The sequence below is a fragment of the Austrofundulus limnaeus genome, unplaced genomic scaffold (assembly GCF_001266775.1).
Source record: "Austrofundulus limnaeus strain Quisiro unplaced genomic scaffold, Austrofundulus_limnaeus-1.0 Scaffold61, whole genome shotgun sequence".
Taxonomy (NCBI): domain Eukaryota; kingdom Metazoa; phylum Chordata; class Actinopteri; order Cyprinodontiformes; family Rivulidae; genus Austrofundulus; species Austrofundulus limnaeus.
This window is the reverse complement of record NW_013952463.1, coordinates 343,019-361,312: the sequence shown is the minus strand read 5'-3', so window position 1 is coordinate 361,312 and position 18,294 is coordinate 343,019. Positions and strand designations below refer to the sequence as shown.

Genomic DNA, 18,294 nt, shown 5'->3' with positions numbered 1-18,294 from the left:
AAATTCTAGTGAAATATATTTATGTTTGTGGTTGTAATGTGACAAAATATGGAAAAGTTCAAGGGGTATGAATACTTTTGCAAACCACTGTAAGTGTTAAATCAAAAATAGGAAGGCAAAAAGACATGTGCATATTATACTGCGAGTATGTCATGCTTTTATAAAAATAAATAAATCTCAGCATCACTTCATTACCATAAACTAATTCCTCAAGGTGAAAAGCAAGAAATGGCGAGAAGTCGTTGAAGAGACGGGATTTGTAAAAATGCCCTGGGGTCAACTCTACAGCTTTAATACCCAGCAGAGTGGGTTATGTTGAACCATTGCCAAATGTTTCTGCTGAGACCAAAGCTAAAAGTCTCATGATTAAGCACTTAAAAAACAAAGAAATTCACCACATAGACTATACCTTGAAATTATTCTCCTTGGGTTTACGTCTCATTATAATGTTGAAAGTCTCGTAGGGGTCTTCTGTGCCATTCTGAATACTGCTGGTCATGTCCTGCTGATACTGGTTTGGGTCTAGCCACACACGGAACGTTCTGGTATCCCCTCGTAGCTTAGGCTTTGGTTCAGGCCCTAGACAGCAAATCAAAAATAATATTTATACAATAAATAAATAAATAAATAAATAAATAACTCAAAGTGATAAATACAAGATTTTTATGCATTTCAATTTGTATATTTTTCAAAAGACTGTTACAAAAGGGTCATCTAGTCTTAAAAGAGAAATTCTAAAACTGAAAGTAATTTAGGTTACTTTCATGCAAAGCCCTTCCGTCATTACTTTAAATAAATAAAGAYGGGCCTAAGCTTTTCATGAATGAGGTTTACACATTCATGCTTGAATGACTGCCTGACCCCAGGCATCAGGCTTAATCCCAATGGGACCCTATGTGGTGAACGAAGTACAGCTTTCACAAATATCTAAATAGATTATGTGTGACGCTGTGGAGCAAAGAGGAAGAGAATGCAACTAATCTTGTCTGGCTCTGATGTGCATGCCCATGTGTGCAGTTATGTGGTTAAGTGGGAATCATCAACTCCCTTGCTGAAATGGGTGTGATGATAACTCAAAAGTGGACCCTACATCCTCAACATGATGTGACACTAATGTGAACGGCTGGGCTGAGGTGTGTTAGAAAATACAGGTGMTATTTTTAAAAGATAAAATGAAGTTTTTGAATTATTTATTTAAAAAAATAAAAATAAAAACCACACATGTATGAGCTCTTTATTTTGATAAAGACAAAGGAGACAAGATAGGAAAAGGGTCAATCTGGACGGTGATAAATGTTCAGACAGAAGATAAAGACAGTGGCTGTAAAAATTTTTTTTTATGAAACTACACCCAAAATGAGTGCTTCAGGCTGCCAGCAGGAGCACAAACGAATAAACAGATCTATTTAGTGCATAAARTATTTTTCTTTCCAGGAAAAATTAGAAATTGGAATTAGGTCTGAGGGWATCTTATGTGGGCACTTGGATTCTTTAGCCACAGTTATTTAAGCAGATAGCAATAAATACATATAACTGAATGATTTCCAATAGGCGGCATAAAATGATTAAATAAACAAATGTAAAATTTCTATCACCATTTACATTTTACTTTTCCAACATGCTTCTTTTCTCTCTTGCTTTGGTTTGCAGTACTTATAAAAATTAATTTAGTGTTTTAAATACATATTGCATACATTGCCACCTAAACATTAGTACCTAAACTATCAATTAAAAACAGCAATAGTAGCAGCTGTAAAGACCCGGTGCATCTTAGTTCTAATATAAGACAGTACTTAAATTAGCGTAATATTTATTGACATTATATCATGGATATATTTGCCATGTCAAGTACAGCAACATGGCTGTGGGCATATTAATCAAAATAAAAAAGTAGGTGGCATTTACTTAAGGAGGTTTTTTGTTAGACTTGAAGCAAAAAGGGTGGAATTAAATTGCAGCTGTTCAATCAATATTAAACAGACATACAATGACATATGACATTAAAATATTACCATTGTTTTCAGATGGTGTTGTTGACCTAATGTTAATAAAATGTTAATGTAAACAGGTCAGCCCTACTTTTTACTGCTACCATAAAAACATGTCTGATTGTTCCTTGTAGCAAAGGCTGCACAGAGGTCTGCTCAGAGACTGGGTGCCATGTGAGTGGGTGTTTGCATCATGCAGGCAGAGATATGTATGAGTTTACCTTCCTCGATGACACGGCCCTTCTCATCCAGCATACCCTGCACCTCGCAGCCTCTCACATAAACCAGGCCAGTTTGCTCTACGAAAGGCTGGCGCCGGTCGAAACGTGTGCCATAGAGCAAGTTGGGGCGAATTGTGATGAGAAAGCAAACATCATGCTTTCGTAGACCTAAAGGAAAAAATGCAAATACAACTTTTTTTTTTCACATGGAATAATAATGAATCACTCATTATGTACAAAAGAAGAACCACTATAAAGGATCTTGAATGAAAATATTATGTTAAAGGAAAGCTATAAATAACTGAAGGGCTACAGAGCATTCAAACTGACTTTTACCTTCCCACTCTTGTTTGATATGTTCTTGCACGTTGAGGTTTATTGTGACATCAGCTCGAACACGAGCAGGCCAGCTGTCTCCGATGTTGGGCTTTGCAACTTCTACTATGGAAAAAGTGGTGATTGTCTGAGCCATCCTTGCCCAGCCCCCAAACACTACTCCTCCATACTCTGATTGCCTGTGTGCACAGACAGACAAGGCAACGATTAAAGACTCTGTCACATTTGAACAACTTATGCCAACTTTGTGTTATGACTATTTTACTCACATCAGCTATGTATTTGATCTAATTGTTATAATTAGAGTATGTATAGGTCTAAAAATGGCTTCCGGTTAGGCCTGGGCAATAAACCGAAAAATAACTGATACCGACATTTATGTCAATAACTGACGTCATTTTGCACGTGTCGGTAATTTCGGTATTTAAAAGAAATGAGGAAAAGAGAAGCCTGCTCATTTTCTGTTGCAGTCTCAAGCCGCCCAGTCTGATAAAGACATTGGGTTCAACAAATCAAAAGAACCCCACAGCTTAGTTTATCCTGAGCGAGCAAACCCTGTCCTCTCACCACACTTTGCTCCCGAGCTACCCAAAACATTCGTATCTAAAACGTAACACACTATAAGTTTATGTGGTCAGAGCTTCATTATCGAACAGATTATGTCCAACTTTGCTCACGTGACCAAACTCCACTCCTTCGACAGCGCTGTCACAGSAGCGAGGCGAGGTGCACACAGACTGTGTTGTTCTGAGAGAGACACTGTTTCAGCTCTTCTAACGAAACAATATTAACTCTAACAGATGAACATTTCTTTGTCCCATATTATAGAAAAGACAAGTCTCAGCYTAGCTTTACCCCCMCACACACACACAAAAAAATCCAAAACGTTATGTTCCCGCTATGTAGTTTATCATAAACATCTACAAATTTCCTTCTTCACAATTTAGCTTGCTTATATTTAGAACCATACTGTGACTGAACTGCTTTGTGATTCAATAAATGATCAAATATGAAGAATAAATTGTATTAAATAATTACAGGAGCTCTCTAAATAATATAATCTTTTTGAAAGAAATAGTTMTTTTAATAGAGAAGTCAGTCAGTCTAACAAATAAAAACATGTATTTGTTATTTTGTGCAGTACAAACACATATTTTTTAAATATAAAATTATACATAATGTGTTTGTTTGCACTGARTAGTTATAATATGGAGATGGTTAAATATTTGTTACACTATATCTGACAAGTTTTGCCAAAAAAGTTTTTTATTAAATATTAAAAACACTAAAATGACAAATATAAACTACAGAAAAGCTGTTCAAAATCTAAACTGTGTACTTTGACTAAGAACATGGACACAGTGTATAGTGTTATGACTATACTATACCGTGTACTTGTGTGTGGTGGGGGGTGGTAAGAGTTATCGTACATTTATCTTTATCCAGGTGAACTGGTCAATATATCACAATATTGATTTTAGGCCATATCGCCCAGCTCTACTTCCGGTAGATTTTTTTCATTTCATATTCAGATTAGACATCTTTTATGTTGGATAAACATTTCATAAGTTGTCATAGATTGTCTAAAAGTTATACTCAAGACTGAAAATCATTTGAATTTAGGGCAGCACATGGCACTACTGCTTACCTTCTTTCTTGTAGTAACTTGTTCTTTCTTCACATCACTTGACATAATGCAGACATTAATGTTAAAAAAATCTGTTTTAATGGTATTATATTTAAAAAAAAACTGTATTAATGTGCATGGCTGCCATGAATAGATGAGTTAATTGTAGCTTGCTTGCCAAAAAGAGGATTGTCCTTTCAGGATAGAACAGTTTAAACAAAATACTTCAAATTTTTCTTAACCAACTGAAGACATCGTACCATGGTTTCATTCTCCACACCACATCCTCGATGTCCTGCCGGATCTCATAAGTAGACTCCAAACGAAACAGGTTAAAGTTCCTCAACAGATAGTCATGGAGTGTCAGGAACTGGAGATTTAGCTTCGGTAGAGCTAGACAGCCTGGCATGACATACAAGTACATACAATCAATATGGACATAATATAAACACAAACAAAAGAAAAAAGTCATACATATGTGCAAGTCATAAACCAAATAACATCGCATTTTTAAAAGATGTTGCTTCAAAAAAAAAAAAAACATTGAATGTATCACTTAAAAAAACATGAAAGAAAATGCTAGGATGGTGCATAAAGCAAAAATAGTTTAGAGATCTTTTGTAATGTTTATCACAAACACAACACAGTTCACACAATTACTGTATATACAACCAACAGACCTTCACCAGAGTAGTATTCTGTTGGGACAATGTTTTCATCCCAGATTATCTTCTCTGTTGGATAAAGGGGCATCTGGTTGAGCTGCTCAATCTGAGAGATTCTGCGCTCGTGACGGGACACCTGTGTGTAGAAATGACACAGATAACATGCACAGACAGAATCTGGGTTAATAACAAAATGCTCCTCTGCCACCTTGACTTCCTCTCTCATGACAAGACAGACTACATTCATTGAGATGGAAACAGGAGTGAAGTGATGCTTTCGCTTTCTTATTAACTGCACATTACTATAAAAAGTTATGTACTAAAAAATAGCTAATAATATTTTGCCCAATATTTAATATATTTAGGTTATTTGAATTGTCATTGGTTTTTAAGCTGTGACGCACTTCTTTTTCAATTTATCAGTGACAAATTGCTAAATATTGTCTAGAAATACATGTGAAAAGAAATTCCATGCAATATTTGATTTGCAAAAATCACCGTTTAGAAAGGCATCTTGAACAAAGTCATTTTTTATGCTTATTAATTAGAAAATATAAAATGTATCACTACTAGTCCAGATCGACACCACAAATAATCACATGGACATGTATGCAAAAAAAAGTCTATACTGCACTTACCAGCATCTCAAGGAGGAACTCTTTCTCATAGGTTGTTTCTTGCCCTTCAGGCAGCTCAGGCAGCAGACACAGATATGAGGCCACCTGGTGGAGCATGCTGGGACTGCCAAGAAAGAGGACATGAACAAGTGGTTAATAAGCCCCCAAAAAGGACAATTACAAACTACAAATTTAGCTGTCATTCTTATCCAGAGCAGGGACAAGAACATTCAGATATAACGAACTGCAGTACAGAGATAACAATTTTGTGATTAAAAAAAATATATAAAAAAAATTGAAGCAGCGAAAACAGAGACAATCTTCTGTCTCTTCGTGTTACCATAAATTTAAAATTATTTCAGTACTTTTTACATCCTATCTGCAAAAAGAAATCTGTTGGTCTAGCTCTTTTTGGACAGTACATTCATATCTTTGGAGACATGTCTTTGCTAACGACACTGTAAATGTGAGAAGTCACGGCCTTATCAATTTCTCCATGCCCATTAGCTCTGCGGCACCAAGCAATTGTAGTTTGGTTTCACACTACACTCCTGCTCAGTCAGCATCTGTGTTAGGGGCTGAGGGTGTGCTGGGACACAGGATTATGAAAATCAAAGCCCATCTCCATCTCAAAAAGCTGAGGTGCGGCTTTCTACATACAGGCACTGTGACACAGGCAGGGTCTGGTGCACAACAAAGGACAGGTCCTGAACACGTTGTGACAACCACGTGTGGCACCAACAACTGTGGCCGTGCATCTGCATCCATACTACTCATGATGCTACAATCGAGCAGTGGGGTTGCAATTCTGCCAAAGCTGCACTTTGGTTGCCCATTGGACGACCTAGCACGGGTTGTGAGTCCTTCCCTTAGCAACAAAACAGTAGCAGCACAACAACTCACTCCACATAAGGGTGATGACTAGACCAGGTCAGGACTGACAGCTGAACTTTTGGCAGGGTACGGTATGGAGGGTCTACAACAAGTTTACTCTTTAAAACCAACAATCACATTACCTAGTATTGTCTGGAAATGAGATGGTTGTTTATGAGAGCTGGCTGCAGGCTTCCACTTGTTCCCTACAGTTTTTAGTGTCCCCCAAAATTGGGAACCACCGCATTGATCAAAGCACTTACAGACATACAGTCACACAATATCAAGTAATCATCAAGCAAATCTGAAGCAAACATTTTGAAATGCTCCATGAATTTTTTTTTCACAAAATTGAGGAATACTTTTTCAAGGTAGTCATTAAATCTTTTCCAATGCAGTACTTAAAAATATACTTATGTTCAACTATTTTTTTAACTAGTAACTAATATCAAACTTACCTATGGCAATTTTATTAAAAGTTTCACCAGTAGTTAATTAAACGTGAAGCTGACAAAAATAAATAAACAAATAAATAAATAAATAAAAAATGTTTCTCAAACAAGAAAATATATCATATAAAGAACTAATTAGCCCACTTATTTTGACATTTTGTACAGTGATGAGTGACACACTTTTCTTTTTTTCAGTATCTCACTGTGAAACATTCTCTTTGATCATGTATTCAACTTCTGCTTTGGCCTGAAATGCACTTGCCATGTTTTAAATTGCTGAAAGAAGTGTCAGTGTGTGTCTGTGTGCATGTGTGTGAGTGTGGGCAGGCTGTGCAACAATATAAGTGTGTGTTTGCAGGACTTAGCGGATAAATTCAGAGTGGCAGTTGACTGGGAGCTTAGCTGATGAGTAGCACAGCTGGAATAAACTGGCATTAGCAAGAGTTGTTGGGATGAAAAATGCCTTGTTAAATCTAATCGGCATATTTAGAGTTACCCTGGAGGAGTTTTGGTGACAGTTGCGAAGCTTTGAACAATGCAGTTCCTGCTTTATCCAAAACCCTAATTCTGGGGAAAAGAGCCGAGCTTCAACACAAAAACAGGTTTAGCCAAGTCTTTGGCTGATACAGTTCACTTGACTTATAACCCTTTCAGTTACTCAAAATAACTTAGTGTGCACTTTAAGCAACTGCAATCCATTACACAAATAAAAATCAAAATGTTACGAATTGTAAAACGAGTCATGAAAACATTTTATAGGAATCATGACAAAAATACTGTAAAGACACAGGCAAAACAAGTATTTGACTTCAGCTTAGAAGGTTTTAATGTGGAAGCACAAAGATTTCTTGCTTCCAGAAAAGTTTGACAGAAATTTTACAATATCGCAATATTAATGTCTAAGACAAAAACTAAACCTTGGCGCTTTAAAAAATTACAAGTATATTAGTGATTGTTTCAGTCCCATTTACTTTGGTACAAATTAAAAGACACACACAGCCACTGAAAAACAGGTCTGTTCACAAAGTGAGGGTGGCTTTTGGCTCTTTGGCAAGTTAATATGATCTGACAAACACAGCTGTTCAAAGAGTTTATTCCCGAGCCGCTGCAAATCGATTAAATTAATGAGGCATGCCTCTCTCTGGCTGGTACCAGCTGCCCGTTCAAGGGTTCACTAGCTGCCGTTTAGCAAGGAAGTCAGGCAGTAATAGCAGTTCTACTATATTATAGCGAAGTGCAGGTTAATAGTCTGTGTATGCTTGTATTTTAACTTAAATGTGTACTTTATAGTAATTAGGAGGATGTATCTAAGACAAACATACTAAAGGTAATTTTGAAACACTAGTAACAGTTAATACTATTTAAGTAAAGAAAGATCTGTACCAATTTGAGAAACGTTTTACTAGCAAGACCAGTAGAAACCATATATATCTTATCACAAAAGTCTTCCTCTACACACCGTCAAACTGCAACTCAGTACATATGCAACCACTTTTCTTTTCTTAGTGTTTTCATTTACCTGAGATGCCCAAAGAGTTTGGTTAGGGATTCTCGAGTGTCCACTGCTGCTACATTAGACAAAGCAAAGTCGAGCAACTCTGGAAAATGAGCAAATGCGGCTCTCTGGGGAAGAAAAGTACATACAGAAAATTCATAGACTCATTTTCAAACGTACTCAACTTTATTTATAGAGCACTTTTCGCAGAGGTAACTCAATGTGCTAATGTTTGCCTGCATACTTGAAGAAATATGACTCATAAAATGACCAGCACAAGTATTTTAAAGAAAACTAATCGAAAACAAGGTAAAGCTCAAAAAAATTATTTACTTTTTTTTACTAATTTCAAAACATCACATGGAGCTGAAGCTTGCAGTACTATTTCACATATATATTTAGCTCTCTTTCATGCGATATTTATGTTCTGCATTTACACATTTGGAATACATCACCGACATATCAGTAATAGTAAATRAAGCGAAGAAGAAATAAAGATTGTAGAAATGTGCCAATAAAATTCAACTAGCCATCCATTTTTGTATATTTACCTGTAGTGAGGTGATCCTGTCATAGTGCAAAGTGGTCATCTCTTTCTGAGTCAGGGCAATTCCTGTTTGGTCATTGATCTCAAAACCAGTGTAGAATTTCAGCATGTCAAGAAGCTACAAAATTAAACAATATACGCAAGTATAAATCCTAACATAAAAATCATTCATATATGTATGAATGCTGTCAATGAAAGTGCATATTTACAACTGCATTACCTGACAGAAGAGATGTCCCTCCTTCTCTTTTTTGAGAAGGCCAGAGAGGTGACAGTAAACCACCAAATGAGAGTCATCCAGCACTGTGTTGAACCAGCGCCTGGTAGGAAGCAGCGCCTATACGTACACAAAACTGGGTTTAAACATTTGAACATGCTTTTAATTAAAGAGACAATACYTGATTTCAAACATAAAAAAGGAAAATTGTGAGAACAAAACAAGAGTATTATATATTTCAGAGTTCCGGATTAAAATAATTGAAGACAGATTGAAATGTTTGCATTAAACATGTCTTGATGGCAGCATTAAAATCAAGTACTGAATGAACATGTACTAATGCTTTTTTGTTGTTGTTCTGACACTTGTGATAAAAAGGCTGAAGTCAGGCATGTGATCAGTAAGATGTAAAAAACATAAAACCTGTCTCAGTTAACTTTTATAGCAACTTTCTTGTAGCTGCAAGAAGTGAGACAACTTGTCAATATGACAACACATCTGCTTTGTAGAAAATATAACAAAGAGATTCTGAGCATGTTGATGAAAAGTCTGAGTGAAAACATGACTGAAGCATATGGAATCATACCGTAATGACTGAAAGAACTGACAAGGAATGAAGTAACAATGAGGGGAAAAAATGTAGAATGCAAAACACAAGTAAAAGACATTTTTTATACAATTAAAAGCAGCTCTTCAAACACAGCAGACATTCAAACACAGAAAGAACAGATGCCTTGATATCCAGCAGCCATCTTTCATCTAGCAGCCAGCAAAAGAAAAAAGAAAGCAACACWGATCCGTTTCCATGCATTCATTTTCAGGTCGCCATCAGAGAGAGGAAGTATGGATATCAGGCAACTGAAGCTTTGTAAAAAGATAGCACTGAAGGACAGGGGAAGTCTGTGGAGACAGTCAGCTGGCTGGCCCCTAACCACTGCCAGGAACAGCAAGGCCAGCATGTCAGCAGACAGCAAGATGAAATCTATTGACCTCCCTCACCGCTAACAGACAAAATGCCACCAAAGCAAAAATAACAACCTTATGTGATAACATGTAGTCACACCATTCTCACTGGTAAGTTTGAGTCTATGACAAAAAATCCCTCCTTTGCATTTCCTAATTAGTTTTTAAGCTAACATTGTATCATAATTTTACAACACTTGTAATCACAACAAAAACTGAAAAATAAAAATACTGAATGCACTTTATGTTAATAACAAACCTTATATTCAAGTAAAAATATAATAGATCTCAAAACCATAAGCATGATATACCAAACAATTGGCATTAGAGTGAACATAACTTTTGCCATACTCTGATGTAGACTCATGTTTCTAGCAGTAAATAGCTTTATTATCAGCCATAACAGAAGCACATAAAGTGAACCTAGGACTGGACATTTATCCATTGTCTATTGACCTGTGTGTGTTATAAATGTAAAAAACAAAATGAAAATAGCTCCACAAAAAATAAAAAATAAACAATGTCTAGATCTCATAATTTCAACAGCAAATGCACCTCAGACTTACACTTAGTTTAACTTAATCCCAGAAGAAATTTTTCAAAAGTCAAAAGATTGTAAATCCAGAATAAGACTGTGTAGCAGGAAGTTATGTCTTACCTCCAAATCAATCATGAGCTCAATGAATCTCTCACAGTAATGCACTTTGTCCATGGATATAGACCCTGCAGAAAATTGAAGGACACCTCGAGTTACCACTTTAACTTAGACTTGACAATGCATCCTGTTTGATGATGAAGTCAAAAAACAAGAAGCAAATCTCAAAATAAAAACAGAAAAAACAGCAACTGTTGGATGTCATGTAAACAAGGATGCTTAGTTCTCACTCAGAATATTATGGTAGCAAATGCATATGAACAACACTGTGTCGTGCTGACTGGAGAGAGGCTGCTTGACCAGCGCTGGAGCATGCTGGGACCTCAGTCCTCATCAGGCATACTTATGTATAAGTGTGTGCAATTAAAAGTTTGAGGCATTCAACAAGGATCAGAGCAATGAGGCTCTTGCTGGGCTTTAGATTGTAATCCAGTCTGTCAGTGTTGAATTCCATCTAAAACACACATTCTGTTTTTAGCATTCAGGTAGGGGGCCGATGTGTCGGCCTGCATTAAAGCACGATGGCCGTGCCTGTGGCTGTACCACAGCAGGAGTGCATGCTCCTTTGGCAGTGGCACGACTTAGAATAAACGAGAGCAGAGCAACTGAAACTGTGATTACAAAACAAAGAATATTGAATTTCAAATAAACAGAATCTACTGCTAAACATTGCTGAACCTTTTTTTAAATAAGGCTTATTTACGTCTTTATTTAATAAAAATGAATAAAAGGCACATAGTATTAATTTCAGGTAAGGATCAACACATGGGATACATCTTCTCCACAGTTTAAATACAATAAACTTTTATTTGTAAGTTCAGCTTACTTTGATATACATGTCCCAGCCCCATTTCTCAGGGGAGATAAAAGCACTTTTTCCATATTACCTGAAGAAGTAATCGACATAAGGACTCCAAGAAACTTTTTAATGAGAGATGAGAGGAAGTTTCTTTCTTTGGTCGCCCTGAAAAAAAAAGAAAAAGAACATCCATTAGGAAGGGTCTGAAAACTTGTGGAACAAAAATGATAATTTCATAAAGTCTGTATTGATTTTTTGAAAACGCAAGCAAAAGAATATCATTACTGCACGGCTGCGTCAGGATCCATCTTATCAAACTTCTTCTTGATTAGATTCCAGAACTTCTGCAGCTTTGGAACCTTTTTCAGTTCATGCTGGAGTCTGGACTGCAAATGTGATGAAATATAAAATCAGGCAGAAATAATATAAAAAAAAACAAGATTAAATGGGACATCACTTTATCTACAACTGATGTCACAGAAAACAGTCAGTTCCTAATTCTGATAATAAAGCTGTACAGTATTATTTGGGATGCCAATGATTACGAGAAGAGCTTAATTCAAGTGACAGGCTGACATCTTACTGGTAAAAGGCACATCCACATTGGCAGAGAGATGAGCTGCTGCACCTGTTCTCTGATCAAATCTACCTCCTGGGAGGAAGGAGCATGCAGAAAGAAAAAAAGACAAAGACAAAAATGTCAAAATCCACTGTGTATGCCACTTTTTAAAAAGCACTATAGTTCATGATAAAAGTCTGCAAATAAAATATTTACAAGTCTTTATGGTATCATTAGATGTGCAGCAGGCTATCGCAGCAGATTTTAAAGTGATGCAGTGGCTTTTCAAAATACAGAACAGCTGACCCTGTCTACTACTGCCACCTAGTGGGTAACACTAATAACTACCTCAAAAAAAATCCTTGAACTGAATCTTGGGTAAGGTATATATTTACATCACGTGAACAAAGTTGCAATTATTCTAGTGGCTTTAAACTATCACAACAAGAAAAACAGAATTATATAGCTTAATTAACATATTTGAAATGTTTCACAATGATTCTTGATTTTATTGATAGTGTAAGAATACAACATTTAAATAAATTCATATTGCATTGTGGTTAATTATATATATTTTTTATAAATATAAAGCTTATAAATATTACAGGGAAGCACACATACACACAAATATAAATAAATAATATAAAGAAGGATTTGTTTCCCTAATAGGTTAAAGCAGGTATTGAATGCAATAGCGATACAAACCAGACTGTTAAAGCAGTGATCCAGAAAGACCAGAAGCACAGTTTGTTCCTTCACAGTAAGACCAGCCTCCTCTCCTGCCAACACTGCCTCCATCACACATTTGAAGAAGAACGGGAAATGGCTAGGCTCTTTCTTGAAGACCTTATAAAAAACACACAACAGCAAAGATTACGTTGTGTAAATGTTCACAGAAACTTTGTGCATGTATTTTTAGGAAACATATATGTACGTCTAAACAACTAAAGACTCTTGAATTACAGAGTGGTTGATAAACAATCAAAATTTGTCAAAACAGACAATTTAATTGTTTTTTTTTTTTTTGTCTTACCTCCCACGCTGGAACGTTCTCTCTGAACTTCTCATTAACGATGCAACAAATGGACATGATATAGGCTTTGCTGGACACCCCGGGTGCATAGTTTACCCAAAGGTAATTTTCAAGGTATTGACTAAAAGAGAAGAAACATAAGTTATTACCTACACTGCAAATCGTGTTGCTTTTTGCTTTGCAGCTGTCGCAATAACAAAAACAAAACAAAAACAGCAAAATTTAAAATAAGTCACCTGAATTCAAGCAGCATAATTTTTCGGATGGCGAATCTGTGGAGAAGATACAAAGATAAGACAGTCAAAACTGAAATGTGTTCAACTGATTTAAATAAGTAACATCAGTGAAATATGTTGTATACAGGGTTCCCACACCTTGGTCAACAACAAATTCAAGGACCTTTCAAGGACTTTCCAGTACCAATTTCCTCAAATTCAAGAACCAAGCACGATGGCAATTACCTTGTGCTACCGCAGAATGTTACCAATGAACAGGTTTAATATCATGTAAGTTCAATGAAAAACTGGGAATCAATGAAAGAAGTGGATTAAATGTATACCCTATTCATATCTACAATACACAGACATGTAATTATGTCCTGGGAGGTTTGGCAGCTCAGTTTGGGAGGAGGGGATGTGAACATGTCCAGACCCTCGGTGAGGACAGGAGGAGCTGTGGTGCTCTCACCTGGGCCCAGAAAGAATGACCTGCCCTACTCTGCTCTGATTGGGTAAAACTATGACTATGGCTCACATTATTTGTTGAAAGCCACGTCAGTTTACTGTAATCCTGAGTTATTCACCGCAACAAATGTAAGTTTTTTTTAATTTAATTTTTTTTACAGATAATAAAATCTGTTGTGTGAATAGATAACTTCAATCCCCAAAAAACATTCAAGGACTTTCAAGGGCAAGTGTCGAAATCATTTTTTCAAATTCACAAACTTTCAAGGATTTCAAGGACCCGTGGGAACCCTGTGTATAGTCACTTACTTCGACATGAGAATCTCTTGTTCATAAACATCTTCCATCACCTGTACATACACATAATGATATGAAGTCATCAAAAGACAGCAAATAGAAGAAGAGAAAGTAATTTAAGAAACAAACAAAAACTTGCATTTTGTTAGCGAGAACAGCTAGAACACATAATGTACTGGCAGCAGTCAGCTTCCTTGCATTAACGTTACTTGACATGTGCCTTTAACTTTAACAAAAATCTCTTTCACACTAGGGATGGCGTGATTTTTGATTCAATCGTCTTTCGGCGATTGAAGGGTTGGAATGCGATTTGTTTTTTGAAAGGGCGATCTTTATTAATTAATTAAATGCCGTGYCAGGGATGTAAAMTAATTTTTAAATGCCCCCTTCTCAGTAAATTAAAATGTTTTAATCATCATCATCATGATCTGTGCAAATGAGGGAATAAAATAATTAATATACAGTGCTGCGTCTCTGTTTTTTTTTTTTTCTCGGAGTCGGCACCACCATGCGCGGCTCCTCTTCGCGTCTCTTCACGTCATCTTCTTGCTTTGGTGCGCCACAAATGACCCAAATAGTGCTATATTATAACGTTTAGTTATAAAACAAATAATTCATGACAATTATACATTTGAACAAATTACTTTAAGCAGTTCTGAACCGGACCGGAGCACACTGCCTCACCCCTGCTTTTCCCCGTCACTCTGGGCTCTGGTGTGTTGTAATCTAGTGTGTTTGAAGAGTGGGTCCAACTTTTCACCCCCCTCCACATAAGAACACATACTCTTGGTCTGAAGTTTGTGGGATTGTTTGTTTGTGCTGAAAGCGCTCAGATGCTGCTTTTGCTTCAACCCCTCGCTTAAAAAAAAGACAGAGAAAAGCGACTCGTTCCCAGGAAGCAACGATTTATAAAGATCGTCAAACCGAGTCAAATGGCCAAAACCTCATAAAAGTGGATAAAACAGACGATTTTCATGGTAAAATCTGGCTGATAAAAACTTTTGAGCTTAATCCTGGACCAGTTTGTGGATAAACAACGTAGGATTTTTTTCTGCATTGGACTACATTGGTAAAGAAATCCCATGCAGTGATGTATGCTAAAGCAGAAGGGGGGTTCCCGGCGTGGGGTGTCTCAGGAACGTCATTCGGAAAGAAAGACAAGCACAAAATAAGCAACTCAYGTTAAAAGATAAGCCCAAAAAAAAAAAAAAATATGCAGCCTGCGACTCACCGAATTTACAAGCGACTTAAGAAAAAAAGAAGCTGTCGCTTATAATAAGCGGACCTGCTGCTCTGAAAATAGGGACGATTTCCCATTCCTGTTTCACGCAATGTTTCAAGCTGGGTCTAAGATGCCTCCTTCCTGCATCAGTGCAATGTGTGAAATGGCATCAATTTTTAAATTGTATTGATAGATAAATAAATTACAGACCTTTTTTTAAAATGTTCGTCATATTTGAAGCGGAGAGGAGCACAGACGGGACTGACCGGAGTAATCCCCAGTCAGTCTGCCTGGTGGCATTAATCGTATTAATCGTCAAGTGCCAAAAAATAATCGATTGTTTTTGTGACGATTAATTGCACACGATACGATTATGCCCAACCCTAGCACAATATATCACAATTTTATCATTATTGAGAAAACAGCCAGTGCAATATGCATATGACAAAAAATGCATAAAATGCAATAAATTATTGTCTCTAATGTTTGCATTTAAGTGGTTTGTCAGCATCAGTCTAGATGGACAAAATGGACCAGAGAAAAAACATCAAATCATAATCACTCCATGTTGTAATGGAAAACATGTATGTAGTTGCTTTTTGCTCTGAACCCAGAGCATAAAAACATCAACACTGTATATTTTTTGATTTATTACTAGTCATTGCAATATTAAGCACTGTTCTCGCACATCGCTGGTTTCTTGATATCATGCAGCCTTAGTGTATGTTATTATAGGATGCTTAAAAATGGACTGAATAACCAAAGTATACTGTGAGAGAGGGTACAATTGTAGAAAAGACCCTCCTTGTGTCAACAGTGGAGAACAGCAACAAAACAACGCATCCTGCCAAGATGTACTGTACAAAACACAAAAAAACATCCGTAAATTTCCACAAAGCATGAATAGTTTTCTTGCGAAAATGTCTCTACATGACAGCTGTACCGGTGCCTAACACCACACTATATCCCAAGACGTAGAACATCCAATTCAACAGTTTAAAACAGTTTAGTTGACATAAGCTGACTGCTATTTATTTTTTAAGTAACACATTTCTATTGCAGCTTTGAATAACTCACCTTAGGGTCAAATGGTAGTTTGTCCTTTGCATGAGGAGCCCAATATTTGTTAGCCAACTAAAAAAATAAAAATAAAAATGAAAGAAAGAGGTAAAGCATGCATAAACTAGACAAAATGCATATAGTTAATGTATAGGACTTGTGTTTTTATTTTATTTTTTGATTGGTATATAGCTAATGACCTAAAAGTAACAAGCTATAAATATCTGAGTGTTTTTAGTTTCTACATTTTTAACTGTTAACATCATAAAGCCACCAAGACGAAAACATTATCCAGTTTGACTTATTATTTGTACAATCTGTTCAGAGTACACAAAACACATTAACAGTTAAAAAAAAAACTATAATTCATAACATAAATGTTTCCAGTGACTACCTGCGTGACATATTCTGCATTTATTTGAGACACTGAAGGCGTTGCAGTCTTCTTAGCAGGAGTTTCTTTTCCAGCTGTTTCCATCTTAATACAGTTAAAACGACAACTGTGGAAACAAATCAGAAATGAATTATTATTTGCCATAAAACTGTAATCAAAGCAAAAACGCCGAAATGCAGAAAACCACAAGTGTTGAGATAAGTTTAAAATGTCTAGATCAACAGATGATATGTTTTTTTTAATAAAACGTGCTTGTACGTGCGTTTATTATTAGCTGCTTTCCCATATCTTCAACATACGTAGTAAAGTTAGCATTCACAATGAACAGACCAGCTAGGCTAGTTAGCTTCACTTAGCTCGATAGCATGGTTTTGAACGAAAACGTTACTATCAACATTTAACAAAACGCCACACTAAAATACAATAAGGGAAGCTTTCAAACCTCTAAGTTGTTTTATTTGGCATGAGTGATGAAACTACGGCTGGATACGCATGTACACAAAAACGCGCTGTATGCGATCAACTTCCTGGATGGGTACGTTACTATAATCGTCCCTGTGTACAAAACTATATATATTTTGTTCCGCTACCCTTCTTGTTCGAAGCTATTTTTTTTTTAGTTGTTGTAACTGATATCACAAAAAAATAATGCTATATATAAAGGCAGAGTTTGACCATAATTTGTTATGTGCTGTCAAGGTGACAATAATATACGTCTACAATTTAATGTTAAAGTAAATGTTGTTTTATGCATAGAAAAAAAAAACCTACTAAGGACTAAAATGTTATAATAAAGATAAACGTTTTAAATGAAAATTACATGAACACCCATATTCAGAACATGTGATGTTTCCTATTAGTTTATCAATACAAGCTTCTATTCTCACAGTGTCATGTAGTAATTTGCCAATAAATTGTTTTATCTGTCTGTTTGATGGGAACAGTATGTAGTTTTACAACAGATGAAAAAGAAAAAATAAGTAGGTCCTCTGGATGGGTTCTTATTCTTCTTTAGTGAAACATTTCGTCTCTCGTCCAAGAGACCTCTTCAGTCTGATGAGTTTCAGGTGAACTCAGCCTTATAAGCCCTGCCTCCACATGGTGGACAAACAGGTTACCGGTGGTCACATGCAAAAGAGGGCCATCGCTTAACACAGTGAGTGCAGGCGGGGCTCAACGTACCCTTGTTTTTCTTTTTTCCCTCTTTGTGTTGGTTATCGTTGGGGCCTGGCTGAAGAAGTCTCTTGGACGAGAGACGAAACGTTTCACTAAAGAAGGACCCATCCAGAGGACCTACTTATTTTTTCTTTTTTATTTTTCTACCTGGATTACTGAAATGCATCAGAGCGCTTTTACAACAGATGTTATTCTTAGATCTTGGCAAGTATAATTAAAATGTTTATCCTTCTGGTCACTTTCAGTTATTTTGGGTTCATTTTTAACAAAGTTGTCTCTAAGAACTGTCATTATGAAAGCACCACTCTTGATTTGACATGGATCTGCCATATTTTAAGCACAGCTTTGCGCAGTATTGTTGTTGAAAATAACCTGCATTTATTACATTTACACTTTAAGGACTGTCATATGAAAAG

The 18,294-nt window shown here is 36.3% G+C and overlaps 1 protein-coding gene across 2 annotated transcripts in view; it reads right to left on the bottom strand.

The window, feature by feature from the left end:
• Positions 1 to 17,254, bottom strand: part of aqr (aquarius intron-binding spliceosomal factor) — a 46,057-nt gene extending 28,803 nt beyond the window's left edge. For both annotated transcript variants that reach the window (XM_014009721.1, XM_014009722.1), the window contains exons 1-20: positions 17,145 to 17,254; positions 16,703 to 16,808; positions 16,327 to 16,383; positions 14,040 to 14,080; positions 13,284 to 13,319; positions 13,048 to 13,168; positions 12,720 to 12,860; positions 12,039 to 12,107; positions 11,741 to 11,841; positions 11,544 to 11,620; positions 10,660 to 10,724; positions 9,042 to 9,158; positions 8,826 to 8,939; positions 8,299 to 8,402; positions 5,476 to 5,578; positions 4,853 to 4,973; positions 4,433 to 4,574; positions 2,546 to 2,724; positions 2,210 to 2,377; positions 410 to 579 (exon numbers count right to left, since the gene is read on the bottom strand). In XM_014009721.1, the coding sequence (XP_013865175.1) occupies positions 410 to 579; positions 2,210 to 2,377; positions 2,546 to 2,724; positions 4,433 to 4,574; positions 4,853 to 4,973; positions 5,476 to 5,578; positions 8,299 to 8,402; positions 8,826 to 8,939; positions 9,042 to 9,158; positions 10,660 to 10,724; positions 11,544 to 11,620; positions 11,741 to 11,841; positions 12,039 to 12,107; positions 12,720 to 12,860; positions 13,048 to 13,168; positions 13,284 to 13,319; positions 14,040 to 14,080; positions 16,327 to 16,383; positions 16,703 to 16,786 (2,010 nt within the window). In that variant the 5' untranslated portion in view covers positions 16,787 to 16,808; positions 17,145 to 17,254. The remainder of the gene's footprint in view (positions 1 to 409; positions 580 to 2,209; positions 2,378 to 2,545; positions 2,725 to 4,432; positions 4,575 to 4,852; positions 4,974 to 5,475; positions 5,579 to 8,298; positions 8,403 to 8,825; positions 8,940 to 9,041; positions 9,159 to 10,659; positions 10,725 to 11,543; positions 11,621 to 11,740; positions 11,842 to 12,038; positions 12,108 to 12,719; positions 12,861 to 13,047; positions 13,169 to 13,283; positions 13,320 to 14,039; positions 14,081 to 16,326; positions 16,384 to 16,702; positions 16,809 to 17,144) is intronic.
• Positions 17,255 to 18,294: the final 1,040 nt, after the last annotated feature.